Here is a 17454-nt window from a genome sequence, read left to right on the forward strand (position 1 = left end):
GGGGGGGGGGGGGGGATGGGGAGGAGACAAGTGCAGAGCAGGGTTTAGATGCCAGGGGACTGGAAAGTTACCAGAGGGAGGGCTTCGTGGAGGAGGATCGGATTAGGCACTGCAGCCCTGGTGGCCAGAGCTGGAGCCGGCCTGCAGAGGGACCGGCGAGGGTCGGGGCACCTGGCTGGACCCAGTGACTTGCAGGGAACTCTCAGGGAAGGAGAAGGTGAAGGAGGAAGGCAACCAGGGAAGCCCAGTGTGTTTGTTTTTTCAAATGGGAGAAACCTGAGCAGGCTGCCAAGGGCGATGGGTCTGTAGAGAGGGCTGAATGGAAGAGGGAGCAGCGAAGCAGGCTACTGATGAAGCCACGGCCCAGGGGTCAGAAGGATGGACTCCAAAGCTCAGCGCTTAGGATTGGCCTTGAAGAAAAGGAGGGCCACCCCCGCTCATCCCAGAGGGAAGGAGGTAAGGGAAGGGGTTTGGAAACGGGAGTTTCTAGCTGCTGAAAATGGGTGTGGTCTCTCTCATGTTCCTTTTTCCTGGCAACCCGGGATGCGTTTCTTGCTTGCTTTGTTCATTTTTACTGATGGTGGGTTTTGTGAGCTTTTACCTTGTTCAGTGTGCAGTCTCAAAAACGGGGCTTCTTTGGCGCCCGTGAGCCCACCCGTGACTTAGTGCGCATGTGTTAGTAGGGTACGTTATTTCTGCGGGGTTCACATTGTAGCACAAAGCAGCACCTCCACACTGGAAATGGGCGGGCTGGGGTTCAGCAGTTCCTCATAAGGCACTGCTTGGAACTCTGTGTGTTTCACCTTGAAAGCAAATTAGCGGTTAGTGCCTGGTTGGCCCACAGAGCTCCGCTAACTCACAGTGCTGCCAACATCGCTGTAATTCTGTGTTGATCTCCCCCCTCCATACCTCCTCTTCCTGTGCCTGTTATCCTCCCTCTTTTTCAGCCCTCCTCCTTCCCCATCTTCCTTCCTTCTCCATGTTTCTGTTCCTTACAAGGACTGGTAGACTTTGAGGGTGGGCCTGGCATCCTGTCACTCATGGGAAGCCTTTTTGAGGGAAGGTGTGTAACGTGGCGCCTCCCAGGGTTCTGTCTTACTCTGTGGGGTTTCGGGTGGTGCCAGCAGTATTTTGGGCTGGGTGGCTCCTCGTGCTAAGATAGGCAGTGGCCCTAAGTCTCCTTGCTGAATGTCAGTCTCGCCCCTCAGTTTGAGACAGACACCCTCCCTCACCCCATACCATTTCCAGGCACCCCCTGGGGTTGACAGGTTGCTGCTTGTTGAGAACTCAGCTGCTCACACATCTTTCTGGTCAAGGAGCCGTTAGGATGGGTGTTGGGAGTCCCCTTGGAAATGTACACAGTGTGTGTGTGTTCACCTAATCACGCTAGTGATTAAGGGCTTTCAGAAGCAATTTCAAGGGCACGATGTCTACGAGACAAAAGAAAACAGGTTCTTACTGTTTCCTGGGATCTGGTTAAAATATTTAGGCCAAGGTAGTACTGTAGGTAAAGATGAGTAGGACTGCATTTGCGGGACTTCAAACATGGCTTGTTAGGAAATGATTAAGTGCTGGTTAACCTATATTACAGTATATACCAACCTGAACTTCGAAAATTTGGCAGGGGGAAGCAGGAGGAGAAAAGTGGAGTATTTGCTTAAATAAGAGTGTTTTTCAGTAAATCCATATATCCTAATGCATTGAAATAAGTGTTTTGGTTTTAATTTAATAACTGGGTTACTGTTCTTGTTTGCACACTTGCCGGGTTTCATAGAGGTGAGGCTTAGAAATCTCTGTGTCCTGAGTGTGAAGAGCTGTGGTCACAACCAGCCTTGACCCTTAAATGAAAAAGACTGGAAGACTGTGTTCTGTATGTTTGTAAGGAAAAAAAAAAAATCCGTCCCCATCTTGTGAGTTACTGAAGTTTCTCTTCTTTTCCTTCTCTCCTACAGAACCTGAAAGCAGATCCAGAAGAGCTTTTTACAAAACTGGAAAAAATTGGAAAGGGCTCTTTTGGTGAGGTGTTCAAAGGCATTGACCTTCGGACTCAGAAAGTGGTTGCCATAAAAATCATTGATCTGGAAGAAGCAGAAGATGAGATAGAGGACATTCAACAAGAAATCACAGTGCTGAGTCAGTGTGACAGTCCATATGTAACCAAATATTATGGATCCTATCTGAAGGTAAGGCTTGAAAATAAGAACGCGATGTTCCATGATGCGGTGCTTGACCGAGTTGGAGCAGTGGACGTGAAGGATGTCGGTAGCACAGCAGGCTTTCAGAGGAAAGGAGAAATGTTCTGACCTTTGCAATCAAAAGAACCTGGCTTTGATAGTTTTATTATCTTAAAGGTCACCTATAGAAATATATTTTGGTTAAAGTGTTTGTCAGCGTTCCCTTTCAAGGAGGAAAGTATTTCTGAGTGAGACTTTGTCATCAAAGACACATTTATTCTGAAGGTATTGTAACGACAACCATGAATTGATCCCCGTAAAACCATGAATTTAGCATGGTTTATCGTAAAAACTCATGCTGACCCAAGAATATTAGCCTTTTGATATTTTCAGTTATCAAATGCAGTTTAATGTTGTTTTAAAAACTGCTGGAACTGATAATGTTCAGTGAGCTAGTTCATCTACATTTGACTTTGAAGAATTCTAGGTAAGTAAATAATTACTTAAAAGAGTTACAGTACAACACTACACATTGTCCTTGATTTCACCTAGTTCTGTGAATAGGAAAGACAAGCATTGAGTTGGTGTTCCAGTCCTTCCTGGGGCCATTTTAGATGTCGTTGGGCACTCCGGTTACACCACTAAGAAAGCAAAAGGCTGTCCGTTGGGTTTCAAGTCCCTTGACTTATGCCTGTTTTACTGACCTTAACAGTGTAGTATCTTCCGAAGTGGGGTTTTGGAAATCTTAAGAATTGAACAAAAATTCTAAAATAACTCTTGTGGAAACTAAAACTTCATAGGTGGGAAGAACTTCCCGAGAGCGAGGCAGCGGTAAGCCCAGAGAATGTATGGCCAGGCTTCCTTCCGACCCAGGTTTATCCTGTAAATTCTTCATGTTGCAGCTCAACACCTACTCTGCTGTCAGAAGGGACAGTGCAGGCTTTGATTTTGTGGAAATGGGATAATAAGGTATAAGTGGAAAGATAGACATTTTGAGAACCCATTGATTCACTTAAATATTTAAAGAAATAAAAATCGAGTGGTAATCCAGTCTTTTTTTGGCAATATGACGTAGGTTCAAATGGCAAAGGATGGCAGTCTGCCGTAGGCCAAATGCAGCCTTTTAAAATGGAAAGGGTAAGTTTTGGAGTCTGACATCTTAGACTTGAATCTTGCTTGTCTTGGCATGTGGCTTTGAGCAAGTTTATTTGTTTTTTAAAAAATTTCCCTGCTTCCTCATTTGTAAAATGGAAAATCATGGTATATACCTCATTTTTGCAAAGATTAAATGGTATCAAGTATGCAAAAATACCTGGCATGTGGTAGCTACTTAATGAGTGTTAATGTCCTTCCTTAATTTATTCATACCCCATCTCTGAAATTACCTTGCAATAAAGGACGTATTCACTGAGGTCAAAGCAAGGAGGAGGAAGTATGCCAATGATAACAGTGGATGTTGGGGTGGGGTGCATCCACTTTGGGTCTTGACAGGGCAGAGAGGGAAGCACTGTATGCTTTGATTGTCATGATCCCAGAGAACACGTGTGACTTCCATACGGGAAAGCAAAGGTCTTCTTGATGTTAAATTTCTATTGAGAAAAACAAATAGCCGAAGAAACTCAACTTGAACTCTGTCTGCTAGATCACTTACTATTCTTTGTGAAATGACTTTGACAGTAGTTTTATAGTAAATTCAGAGTTGCATTTCATGTGGTATGTTGATGTTATATTTTAATATGAATCATGGTACCTTTGGCAAAGGAAGGGTGGAAGGTTCTCAAAAATTTTTGGTGATTTATGCCAGCTAATAGTTAACTATGGAAATAAAGGATCAGTGGTTCAAAGGTATCTTTTTCAACCCAGTTCTCCAGCAAAATTTTTACTGTGTGCTGGAATAGATTGCTTTATTGTGGCCAAACATGGTGTTGACTGTACATGTTTAGAGATTCCGTCTGGTATGTCCTGTTCTTGCTTGAGTAACTTGATTCTAGAACATATATTTCAAGTCAGCCTCACCTTGATCCAGAGTTGCCCAGTGATGTCAGCTGCTAGAATAACCCCCCTAAATTTATAATAGCTCACACGTGATACAAGTTTATTTCTTGCTTGCTGGTAGTCCTGCTTTATGGGCAGTTTTCCTCCAGACAGTGATTGAACCTGGTTCCTCCTTTCTTGTTCTTCCTTCCACCTTCCGTGCATGGCTGTGCTCGTGGGCTTTAAGTCACTGTGGGAGCTAAAATGGAGACTCCTGTGAGAAGTGTCCGTGTGCCCAGGCCTAGGTATGGAACACGTATTTTCTGCCCACATTTCCCTGGCCAGTCCCCAGTCATACCACCACACCTGACTATGGAGAGGCCAGGAAGGAGCATCTCATCATGAGCTTCCTGGAGCAGGCAATGGGCTTGGTGCTCAGCCAGCCGTCCCTTTCCAAAGCCACTTACTCTGTAAAGGAAGTAGAATAACTCCCGGAATGATGTTCTCAACTGACTGTCTTCAGGAGGATGAAAAGTTCGGATAACTTTGTCTAGACTGTTTTCTATTTTACTAGGCAGATTGTCTTTTAGAGGCTAGAACTGCCTCAAGAATGCCAAAAATAGTATCACCATTGTGAAAACTTGACCTTGGCTTCTTAAACCATGTAAAACTGGATTCTGTCTAATTGGATTAAAAACATAAAGGAACTTCTCTAGTTAAACAATAGTAGCTGTCGTTAAGTTGGGCTGGACAAGAATCCAGACCTGTGACTCTTATCTGCTGGTTCCTGTATAACACTTTCACGAAGTCCCTTGGCCCAGAGGAAGAGCCTCAGTGGTGAGCCAGTTTAGGTTCGTAAATTCCTAACTGTTGGGTAAGATACAAATTAAATTGACACCTAAGACGGATGGGTCAGTGGGTCTTTGACACTAAGTTGAAAATTACTGTGCTTTCTGTGGTTTTTGTTGCCCTTCTAAGAACTCCCCATAGCATTCAGAGGTAATATTCTTAGTTCTTTAAGGGCTGATGGGAGAGAGGGCCTTCCATTTCACCTGGTGTTAAGGACTTTCACATACCAAGATTGGGCAAAGAAAGAAATGAGCAGAAACTAGTTTCTTTGTATTGGGTTAGCACTTAAAGGTCCCCTAACTATGTGTCCATTGGTTTTAATCATCTGGTTTAGAGAAAGAGATTAAGCACAATAGGTAAGCAGTGGTCTGAATATATTGAATGTTACTGAAGATGAGGGGAGTGGAGCTGATTTCTTACTGTGTGGCTGTGATCAAGTCACAGAACTGCGGTGTAGCAAGTTTGTCCCCCAAAGATTGAAAACAAAAACAAGATTGGGCGAAGAAAGAAATGAGCAGAAACTGGTTGGAGGAGGAGAGGCAATAATTCAGCGATGAGAGCTTAAGGTTCTGTTCTGTTGATGAATCTGAAGCCCCGATGGATCTTAAAGGTTACCAGGGACCAAAGAAGAACTGCATTTGTTGTAGTTCAGGTGTTTAATGTGTGGGAAATTAAACCATTGAGAATATTTAATTAACCAGAAGCCTCTGAATCCCAACCATAAACCACTGGAATTTCCTGTCACAAAAATACCATCCACAAGGTCATAATGAAACTGTGTGTGTGTGTGTGGGGGGGTGCTTTGGGTGGTGTGCAGGAGAAGAGAGAGAATTTTTTGGTTTTTTAGTTAAGCAGTAAAGACACAGTAAGATCATAACAGAGGACATGATGTTATATAGGATTCTAAGCCTGTTTTCTTTTTGTGCAGCGTTCACAAGTGCTATTCATCCTCTTTAGCTACACAGATCTCTTAAGTGTTTTTGTTGTTGCTGTTGTTCTGCGGAGATAAGCGGGTTATTAGAATCTCCACTTTGAGATTCACAGAGCCAAAGCCAGGATTTTAGTCTTGGATCTTAGCATAGGTACTTAACTGTCCGTGCATTCTTTAGGCTGCCAACTTCCTCAGGGATAAAACGTAGAAACAGAAATTTCACTTGCGGGATTACTGATCAAGATTGAGAACATGTAGATAAAGTGCCTGGCATGTAGGAGATCTTTAGCAAATGATAATTTTTTTTAATAAGAGACACGTTACCTGTGTCAAATGACTCAAAATTCGTGAGTCTTTTTTTTTTTTTAGATTTATTTTTTAGAGGGGGGGGGGGCAGGGGGGGGGGGAATCTCAAGGGGCCCCCCCCCTGGGTGCAGGGCTCAACTGGGGGTGGGGCGGGGGGTGGGGCTTGATCTCACGACCCTGAGATCATTACTAGAGCGGAAATCAGGAGTCGGGCGCTTCACCGAGTCACCCAGGTGCCCCCCAAAATTCATGAGTCTTAAAAACAGATTATTAGCATACTAAAAATTAGGTTTATCGTTTTTCTTTTATAATAAATTACTTAGTATTTTCAAACATTAAGCCAGCTTAACCAAAGCAAATCAAGTGCAAGGCAAAAAATCCAGAAAACAGAAAGCTGTGTTTATCTTAGTTGTTTTTGTTGTAGTATTAATACTAAGGAAACATGTCCATGGAGTGAGTAGGTGTCTTAATAGTGAATTCAGGTCCCCAACCTAAAACTAAGTTATTCTTCAGTTCTAAAGAATTTTAGGGTAGTTTTACTCATCAGATTCACTAGAAAACTAATATGGAAAAGTCCCCTGATGAGTTTTAGAAAACTAAGTGCTCTACGTAGATAGAAATTAGGCTGCTAAAAGGGTTGGTTGGCTGTGTTGTGTACATTACAAGAACACTTTGCAATGATTTTTTTAGAGTTAAATTATTTTGACTTCTGAAGTCTTTTTCTTCTTCTTCCTTTTCCAAAGGGAAAATAGTTCCCGATGAAATAGAAAAAACAGTCATTTTGCCCTTAGGAAAAGAAGTAAAAGAAAAACACGTCTAAATGGCTGGCATCTTTGTGAACGAGGCTGCTGGTTGGGTTACCATCCACCCACTACGCTTATGCTTCTTGTCCCACTGTGACTACTAACGGCCTCTCCCTTGACTTTCAGAAGCATCCAAGTTTGGAAATATAATCAGCCTATTATGCTTTATCTCCAGAAAAAAACAAAACCAAACCAAAACTGCAGTCTCTTGCTTCCCCATATTATATTATAACTTCATGATCTTTTAATCTCCGAGATGAAATAAGAGTGTTGTGACATGATCATAAACATACCTGTTGGGACATGTCTGAATTTATCTTCACTCACACTTTTTTCCCAACCGCCTGCCCCATGGTACATCCTGCTTTTGTATTGACCTGGTTTCAGACATAGTTAGGGATATAGATGGATTATTAGTTTTGGGAAGCATTTCCGTTCCCATGTATGCCTGGTATGTGTATTAACCTTCCTGTGCCTCAGGAATTCTTACAGAAGCACATGGGTTCCTTCTCGCTCATGCCTTTCCTAGCCTTGACGGCAGAGAGTCCCAGTACATTCTCACAGAGATACAGAAAATGCGATACCGTCAGTATAGCGCATGAGCAGTGATTGCAGCTCAGTTGAACTTGAGTCAACAAGGCAGATTTAAAGGGCCAGAGAGGAAAGTCGGGATTCTCCTGTTGTTAGGAGTCACTATGCAGAATGGGACTTTCTCTGGTTGTAACAGAGAAGGGCATGTGAAATTGGGGCCCAGCCCAGCCACCTAAATGCAGTAGGGTGGTACCTCTCTGTACCTCCTGCCAGTTGCCCCAGACTGCCCCCTCCCGCACTGACCGTACCTGTGGCCATGTCCGGAGACATTTTTAATTGTCGCTTCTGGGGGGATGCAGTAGTGGGTGGGCACCAGGGATGCTCCTACATATCCTGCAGAGCCCAGGACAGCCCCCACAAGAGAGAGTCACCCAGCCCAAGCGTCCTTAGTGCCATGGTGGAGACAGTGCTGCCCATGGAGTGAACCGTGATCTTTTGTCCCAGAATATAGGTAGAAGGAATGCTATTTCTGGGGTTGGAGTTCAGACTCTGGGAAGTATCCCAAGGGGTATTTTGGACAATCTCACAGACCATGATTATGCCCGTGTGATTTTTGTGGCCAGACTGCATGTGAGCTTTGTGAGCAGCATGAGCAGGATGCGTCCACGTTCCGGACAGTGATTTTATGCTCTCTGTGCTAGTAGGCTAAGCTCTGAAATGTCAGACGGTGTTTTGGGTACAGTGGTATCTGAAAGATGCTTTTCTGGGTGACTTTTGTTCTATCTATCTATCTATTTATTTTATTTTATTTTATTTATTCATGAGAGACAGAGAGAGAGAGAGAGGCAGAGGGAGAAGCAGGCTCCCAAGAAGCAGGGAGCCCGATGCGGGACTCGATCCCAGGACCCTGGGATCACGACCCGAGCCGAAGGCAGACGCTTAACCATCTGAGCCACCCAGGCGCCCTTTTGTTCTGATGTAAGATAGGACAAAGGCTGTGGGATTTCTCGGAACATTGTGGGCCAATAAGCTTGTTCACAGCAGGTGTTGTTTACTTAAATATTGTCCATGACCCTTTCTCATTTAACGTCCATTATAAACTCTGCTGTTTTAAACAAAGCCCTGGAGAGCAATGCTGGTTTGGCTGCCCGGGGATCCAGGTCACCGAAATGAGAGGGAGCCTTCCCTCACCGCTGAGTGTCTTAATGGGAAGCGTGATTCTTCCTTGAGCACTTGTGGGCTTACTACAAAGTTAATATCCCTGAGACATTATTTAATACCTGGACGAGTGCTGCATAACTCGAGGCCCTCCTCCCCTTGATATTTTGCCTGTTTTCTTGATGACAACCAACGTCAAAAGTTAATGTGTAAGGTGTTTTTTCTTTTTAAATTCTCTTTGATCACTGTTGTTTTTAAACATGGCATGTCATTCTTAGTCCTAAAGCAGAGATCGTCCCACTGTAGCCTCCGAGTTTTGGGCTAACTACCTAATCAATAAAATGGCCTATTCTGTTAAATCAAGCATTGGTCTTTCTTTCTTTCTTTTTTTAAACTGTATTTCTTCCCACCTTTTCCACTTACGGACATCAGATGAGGAGAGTGGGGCTTCCCCTCCCCCCCATTTTTGAGTTTGTGGCACCATCATCATTGATACGTGTAAGACCCTGGTCTGTTTTCATCCATTTTATTATATTTCCTCCTCCATCCCCACTGCCTTTTTCTTTTGTATTATAGGTTTTGATATGTCTTAGGATATGTGTGTCCTCAGTAGATACACTATTTTGTGTACTGTGTATGAATTTATTTTTCCCTACCACATAGTTGTTTTTCAAAAATTGCACACAGTAAAATTAACACACGTATGGATTCTTATAAGCACCATTACACATACGACACAGAACAATCCCAACATCCCAAAGAATTCCCGACCCGTCGCCCACCTCACCCTGTGGCATCCATTGATATGTTTTATCGTCCCTGGGGTTTTGCATTTTCCAGAGTGTCATATAAATGGACTCAAACACCTTTGTTCCTTCTTTGAATTAGCATGATGTATTTGGGATTCATTCACATTTGTGTGTATCAGTTGTTTGTGCCTTTTTATTGTTGAGTGGTATACCATTGTCATGATGTACCATATTGACCTATTGAAGGGCATTTGGGTAGTTTCCAGATTTGGGCCATTATGTGTAATATTGCTCTAAAAGTTCACCTACGGTTTTTGTATGCACGTAAGCTTTCACTTCTCTAGGATAGATACTGGAAGTAGGATTGCTGAGTCATATGGTTAAGTGTGTATTTGATTTTCCACAGTGACCGTATTAATCATTTTGCGTTGTCATTGTCAGCATTTTTTATGTTAGCCATTTTTGTAAGTGTGTCATGGTATCTCATTGTGGTTTTAATTTGCATTTCTCCAATGACTTACGATTTTGAGTATCTTTTCATATGGCTCTTATTAGTCCCATCAGCCCTCTGGACTGTGTATTCTGGAGTGGGATACTTAGTTAATCCACCATGTTGTTTTGATCAGCTTTACCACCTTACACTCAGAGGCTTTTTGGTTTCTCTGGTTGTTTTTTGTTTTTTTTTTTTTTCTTCTTAAAAACAGCTTTAAGGAGATAGAATTCACATGCCATATAGTTCATCCATTTAAATGCACTCTTCAGTGGTTTCTGGTGTATTCCCAGAGTTGTGCAGCCATCACCATAGTGAACATTAGGACGTTGTCATCACCCCAGAAAGAAACCCATACCCGTGACTGGTCACTCTGCATTTCCTCCCAATTTCCCCAGCCCTAGGCACCCAGGGATCTACTTTCTGTCTCTATAGATTTGCCTATTCTAGAAACTTCATATAAATGGAATCCTATGATATGTGGCCTTTCGTAACTGGCTTCTTTGACTTAGCATAATTTTTTCAAAGTTCATCCATGTTCTCGCATGTGCTGATACTTCATTCCTTTTCATGGCTGAATAGTAGTCCATTGTATGTATATACCACATACACATTTCTGTTTTTTAGTGTTTGATATGTATATTTAGGTTATTGATTTTTTTTAAATAATTGAATCTTTTTTTGGGGGGGGATTTTTTTATTCATTTATTTGAGAGAGAGCCAGAGGAGAGCGTGCACAAAGGGAGGGGGGAAGCAGGCTCCCCGCTGAGCAGGGAGCCCGATGCCGGACTCGATCCCAGGGCCCTGGGACCATGACCTGAGCCGAAGGCAGACCCTCGATCGACTGAGCCCCCTAGTCACCCCTAGGTTATTGATTTTTTAAGTCCATATTGGATATCACAAGTATCTTCTCTGACTCTGTTGCACTTTTAACTGAGAGGTATCCTTTGTTGAAAGAAATCTTTGATTCTAGTATAGTCAGTCTGTCAGTTTTTCACCTCTGGTTTGTGCCTTTGGGATCCTGTTTAAGGAAACTACTAGTTCCCTTAGGTTATAAAGTGTTTATAATTTTTTCTTCTGTTAGCCTTATAGTTTTGCTTTTTATTAGATCTTTATCTGGTATATAGTGGGAAGTAGGGATTTTATTTTTCTGTTTTATTTTTCTATCTGTAGTGGGATAGATTTTCCATTACTAGTTTATAAATGATCTGTCCTCTCCCCACTCAGGTATGATGCTGTAGCACACGAAAGTCTTACATATTTCTAGGCCTGTTTCTGGATTTTCTGTTCTCTTGCGAGGCCAGTATCATTCATGTTGTATGTGTGTGATTATTAGCTTGGCTTTAAGTCTTAATATCTGGAAGAGATAACCCGCTTCACCTCTCCCACATACAAACAAAAGCTTTGCATGAGCTCTTTGAAGATCTTTATTCTACAGTATAAGGTTTGGAATGAATTTGTACATTTTCTGTTTAAAATACTACTGACATTTATTTTTGAGGAGAATTGACATCTCAAGCCAAACACAAATGCCTTTTCTTTTGGGTTGTCTTTTTGTGAACTTTAATAAAGTTAAATTTTTCTCCCATAAAAGATCTTGTGCATTTGTAGGTCAGTTCCTAGACACATAACTTTTTATTGCTATTTTGCGTGATATATTTTTAGATCGCTTATTAGTGATGATTTTTCACATTGTTTTTGGTAATCTTGCTGAATTCTTGTTAGTTTGCTATGCATATGCTCACATCTGTAAGTAATGGTAGTTTTCTGTCTTCCCTTCCACCCTCGTCAGCATCTTCCATCTTAGGTTTTGGCTGTGACCTCTAGTGCTGTGTTGATTATGTAGTGATAGGAAGGATATGCTGTGTTGGTCCTGATCTTAAAGAAAATGCATCTTAAATTTTTCTTTAATAGGTACGGTATTTGATACAGAGTTCTGGTGGGTAGACTTCTTTTTGAAATAAGGAAGTCTGCCTCTATTCCTAGTTAGGGGGCTTTTTAAAAACTAACAAACCACAGCACTTGTTTTTTTCCTGTAGTTTTAAAGGTAGTTATGTGATTTTTTCCCTTTCAATCTTGGTGTAAATAGATGGCAGTTGGCTAGATCTGAGGTATGCCCTTTCCAACTTCTGAGAAAGTAAATTGGCTTCCCAGAGTGAGGGAGACCAGAGAGTTGGCTTCATTAGCTGAGGACTAGGGTCCTCTTCTGAGGTCTGCAATTTTGCATACCACTCACAGATAGAGAAGTAGAACCTGACCTTGCCTTGGACAATAGGCTGCTGCAGGGGCCCCATCACCAAGATTCCCACCCTCGCATTTCCTTCCTGGTCATGGGTTAGGAATGACGCTGAGACAGAATTTTAGCCAACTGTTCAATTGATGACTGAGTGATTTACTCACGTCTGTGCGGGCAGTTACTCTGCATCTTGGCTCCTAAACCTTGTGTGGGTTCCTGGTGTGGAGGAGAGTAACCTGGCTCAGAGCAGCTGAACCGAAAAACTGCGCTCTGGATTGCGTGTTGAATTTGAGAAGAGGCTTCCAGGTTGCAGCAAGTTTTTGTATTTGGAACTGGCATGGAGGGATTACTTGTGGGGCAGGACCTCGATGGAGTTGTCTCTTTGGGAATCGTTCAGATGGTATCTGGAAGGTCTGGGTGTATTTCTACGTATGCACCTTGAAATTGTTTCTCCCTTTGCTGGGGACTGTCCAAGACACACTGGGAAGCATTTTTGTGGTGGAAAGAGGAGAGGAAGGATGAATCCTGGGTGGTTTGGACTGCCCTGGTGAGCCACATGGTTCTCTATATTTTTGAATTTACCAGAATACGAAATATTTTTCATCCATTGTTTTAGATTCCACTTTGGTACTTTCCCACTGCATTTTGGGCTAGGTAGGTTTGTGAGATATTATGCTTCCGGCTTGGTATGGAACAGAGAGGCTTGGGGATTAGGGGCAGGGTCTTTGAATTTGGTTTTGGGAAATATCCTACAGGAGCTAGAGAAGAGACCTGGTTAGAAAGGGCAAGATCATCTTTACCCATCACTTTCTATTCTTTTCTAGCCCCTCTGACCCCAAGCCCTAGAGATCTGGAACCCTGCCTCTGAAGATGTAGTCCTGGCTCTGAATCTTGGACCTGTGTCCTCATCTGCAAAATAAAGTTCCTTTCAGTCTCTGATTTGGCTTAGCTTGCCATTTTTTTTTTTTTTAAGATTTTATTTATTTATATGACAGAGAGAGGCACAGCGAGAGAGGGAACACAAGCAGGGGGAGTGGGAGAGGGAGAAGCAGGCTTCCCGCGGAGCAGGGAGCCCGATGCGGGGCTCGATCCCAGGACTCTGGGATCATGACCCGAGCCGAAGGCAGATGCTCAACGACTGAGCCACCCAGGTGCCCCTAGCTTGCCATTTAATAAGTTTGTTTTAATTAGAGAGAGAGTGAGCACACACAGGTGTGTGGGGGAGGGGGGAGTCCCAAGCTTGCTCCTTGTGGAGCCTGACTCTGGGCTCCATCTCATGACCCTGAGAACATGACCTGAGCTGAAATCAATTGACTGCGCCACCCAGGCGCCCCTAATAAGCAATTCTTATGCACAGTCAGAGAAATTAGAATCCTAGATTATCAGAGCAGGAAGGGACTTTGCAGGCTCCTGGCACACTCTTTATTCTCTGGATTAGAAAACCAAGGCACAGACAAGCTGAGCGATTTCCTTTTCTCACAGTATCAGAGTTGAGCTTGAGCTGGGTTCAGGGCCACAGGCTTCTCGTTCCTTGTCCACCGTTGGCTTCCCTGCACCTGACTGTTGTCCTGTCAGATAACTTCTTTCCCCTTTTCCTTGTTGGATTCCCTCTGTCTGGTGGCTTTCTCCCCCTTCAGTGAAGGAGATTTCAAGGTCTCATCCGTAGGTTAGCCCATTTTGCGTGAGCTGAGCCGTTCAATCCTGAGGATAGGGGTCCTCACTGTTGCTTAATTAGGCACCCGCCCTTCTCTCTCCCTGGGGCGGATGATCGATCACCTGCAGGGGGTGATGCGCTGGCATCACCTGGGGACCTTAAACTGAGGCCTGGCTGTACCTGGAGATTGTGATTTGTTCCCGACTGTGGCCTAGACCGTGGGAGTTCTAAATGCTCCCCAGGTGATGCTCATGTGAGGTCACAGGTGAAAGTCATTAATCTGTAGGCTCACCTTGAGAAAGAGCATCAGCGGAGAGCAGCATACAGAAGGTAATTACCACTAAGGATGCTCTCAGTGTTGGAGAAAATAGCAGCTCAGAAGGTTTAAACAAGATGGGTGTGTGTTTCCTCACACAGCAAAAATTTCAGAAGAAGGGCAGTTCCAGCTGGTGGTCACCGGTGTCCTCAAGGATCCAGGTTCCTTCTTCCTTTTCATGTGGCAGTCCTCAGGGTCTTAGCTTGGCCTGTGGCAGATAAAGGGCCACTTTTTTTTTTTTTTTTTTTTAAAGATTTTATTCATTTTGACAGAGACAGCGAGAGAGGGAACACAAGCGGGTAGAGTGGAGGACCACTATTTGGAAGAGTGTTCTTCAGGTACAGGAAACCTTTCTCAGAAAGCCTCTCTAAGCCACCTCCTTATATATTTCATTCATCAGATCTGGGTCATAGGCTGATGTCTTATTCCTGGAGGGATGGGGCCATCTCATTGGTTCCCACCAAATAGGACTTAGTCTTTTTTTTTTTTTTTTTTAAGATTTTATTTATTTGAGCGAGAATGAGAGAGAGCACATGAGAGGAGGGAGGGTCAGAGGGAGAAGCAGACTCCCTGCCGAGCAGGGAGCCCGATGCGGGACTCGATCCAGGGACTCCAGGATCATGACCTGAGCCGAAGGCAGTCGCTTAACCAACTGAGCCACCCAGGCGCCCATCTTCTTTTTTTTTTTTTTAAGTTTACTTCTTCTTCATAGTAGTACTAGTAATCTCTACAGCCAAGGTGGGGTTGGAACTCATGACCCCGAGATCAAGAGTTGCATGCTCCTCCCACTGAGCCAGCCAGGCACCTCTAGGATTTACTTCTTGAGCTGGAGAAGAGTGGGTTTCTCCCAGAGTCATAAACTCAAGGGAGGGAGAAGGGGGAAGTATTGGTTGAATAAATCAACCAACAGAGTCTCTGAAAAGGAATTCTGTTAGGTCCTGCCCTAGACATGCCCATTTGTGGCACTCTCTGCCACCACTGCCTTGGGGAATCTGGCATTTGCTTACCTGTGAACATTCCCTTTGCTGGTAGCCATTGAGATTCTACTGGAAGCTTGATCAAATTAGCCAGACACTGGACCTGCGGGCGCCTGGCCCTAGGTCATCTTTTCACACCTGCCTTGAATCTGAGGCTGAGTTATCATCTTCAGATGTCCTAGTGCTGAATTTTTACTTAGCGCCACCTTATTTCTTGGGTAGTTTAACAAGAGAAATTCTTGCCTAGCAGGTGTTGACCTTAAAAGTAAAAGAGCCAGTTGTTTTACCAGCAAAATGAATTTATTTGGGGCTAGCAGAGGAGTTGCGGCTTGGGACTATCAAGCTGAAGTAAAATCCATAGTCAAGTCCAGAGAACAGAGGAGAGGAAGGCTCTTTGGTAGAGGAAAGGGGGAGCCGGCAGGGCTGCTAGAATCCGAAAGTCCGTTGGACTGAACGGGGGAATTGGAAGTGAACTGGCTTCTCACTGGCTGAGTTGTGACTGTCTCTCGTCGGCTGGGGTGTTGCCGGAGAAGGAGAAAGGTCCTTTTGGCCGGAGTGGTAAGGCATAGGCTTCTTTCTGTTGGGGCTCTAAAAGGGCTGCAGAGAGTCGTGGGGCGTGAGAGGCCCCCCTGTGGCTTCCCAGCTCCATTTTAAATGAGGTTTCCTTTATTCAGTTTCACACCTTTAAATGGTTTATTCACTCTTCGGTGCATAGATGATCGTCACCTCTGTAGCTCATGTGTGTGGAACGAATGAATGAATTTGAATTTGTTTCAGTAGCTATGGCCCACTTTGACATAGATCCGGGAGCCTAGCCAACACCTAAAAAGTCTTTCCTATGTGGCTGGTAATTGGACGCCCTTGCAATAACGGGGACCTGCTTTGGCTGCCAGAGCTCGCTGTCATGTGAGCCATGCAGGGCAGCCCCGTCCCTCCTGCTCCTTTGCTTACAACCAGTCTCTGCCAAGAATCCCATTTTGGTTTTGTGGTCCTGTAGCTTTCTTTGTTAGCACCGCCTTCCTTGTTCCTCACCTGTGGATGATTCTGTGGTTGCCCATGAAACAATCTGGCAGAGTTTACATTCCTTCTCCGTACAGCCATTCCAGTTACTTAAAGTAGCCTGCCCTTATCCACGGGGGATTAGTTCCAAGACCCCCCCCGCAGTGGATGCCTCAAACAGCAGATCGTACCAAGCCCTATGTATACTCTGTTTTTTCTTAAGTGTACATACGTGATACAGTTGAATTTATAAAATAAGCACAATAAGAGGTTAACAACGATTGTAATAATAACAGTAATAAAATAGAACAATTATAGTAATAACATTTATGTGAATGTGGTCTCTCTCAACATATCTTACTGTACTTACCCTTCTTATGATGATGTGCGTTGATAAAATGCCTACGTGATGAGATGAAGTTAGGTGCATGACATATGCATTGACCTTTTGGACCTTTCATGGAGGAAGATCATTTGCTTTCAGACTATGGTTTAGTGCCGGTAACTGAAGCTGCCAAGAGCAAAGCCGTGGATAAGGGGAACTGCTGTATTAGCAAACTCGCTTTCTGCAGAGCCCCGAGTTCTTCCTGATAACTTGCCTTTGTTTGCTCTTCACCCGGACATCCTAGGGCAGGTCCTTTGTGGCAACATTGCTTTTTTTTTGTCCGACATCTGAGACTCTTTGGGCTCTGAAGGATCGACTGAGGTGGGGTTAGTACCTGGTCCTTTGGGGCAGGGAAATGGTTTAGATGCTTGCCCTTTGAGAACCTACTGGACCTAGTATGTTTAAGAGTCCTTTTGTCCCTTTCTGATGATTCCTCTTTAGGAAAGCAAATTAATTTGTAGGTGACTTTTCTCCCTCCTCTTTAACTGGATATCTGTAACATATATTTGGGGAAAAAACAGATACTTGAATCATATTTTTAAAACAGAAACATTCTCGGGCGCCTGGGTGGCTCAGTTGGTTAAGCGACTGCCTTCAGCTCAGGTCATGATCCCAGGGTCCTGGGATCGAGTCCCGCATCGGGCTCCCTGCTCTGCAGGGAGCCTGCTTCTCCCTCTCCCACTCCCCCTGCTTGTGTTCCCTCTCTGGCTGTCTCTCTCTCTGTCAAATAAATAAATAAAATCTTAAAAAAAAACAAAAAACAAAAAACAGAAACATTCTCCTTCATAAAACTTTTTATGAATAGATTGTTTTCTTCTCTCTTCCTTTTTTGTGTGCTTGATGCACAGATAACTGTAAACAGAGTATTCTGATTCCTGTTTATTTGCATTATTGCGGTGGCAAGGATCAAATATCAAGGCAT

At 43.8% G+C, this 17454-nt stretch overlaps 1 protein-coding gene across 2 annotated transcripts in view; it reads left to right on the forward strand.

Annotated features, from left to right (window-relative positions):
• The window catches only part of STK24 (serine/threonine kinase 24), a 110129-nt gene that overhangs the window by 45131 nt on the left and 47544 nt on the right, over nt 1-17454 (forward strand). The window contains exons 1-2 of one of the 2 annotated variants that reach the window (XM_035003148.1): nt 124-456; nt 1953-2183. In XM_035003148.1, coding sequence (XP_034859039.1) covers nt 379-456; nt 1953-2183 — 309 coding nt within the window. In that variant the 5' untranslated portion in view covers nt 124-378. Of the gene's footprint in view, nt 1-123; nt 457-1952; nt 2184-17454 lie in introns of those variants that run through there. The other variant, XM_035003147.1, reaches the window with a different exon arrangement.

This window comes from Mirounga leonina, unplaced genomic scaffold (genome assembly GCF_011800145.1).
Source record: "Mirounga leonina isolate KUSES-001 unplaced genomic scaffold, KU_Mleo_1.0 Mir_127, whole genome shotgun sequence".
Taxonomy (NCBI): Eukaryota; Metazoa; Chordata; class Mammalia; order Carnivora; family Phocidae; genus Mirounga; species Mirounga leonina.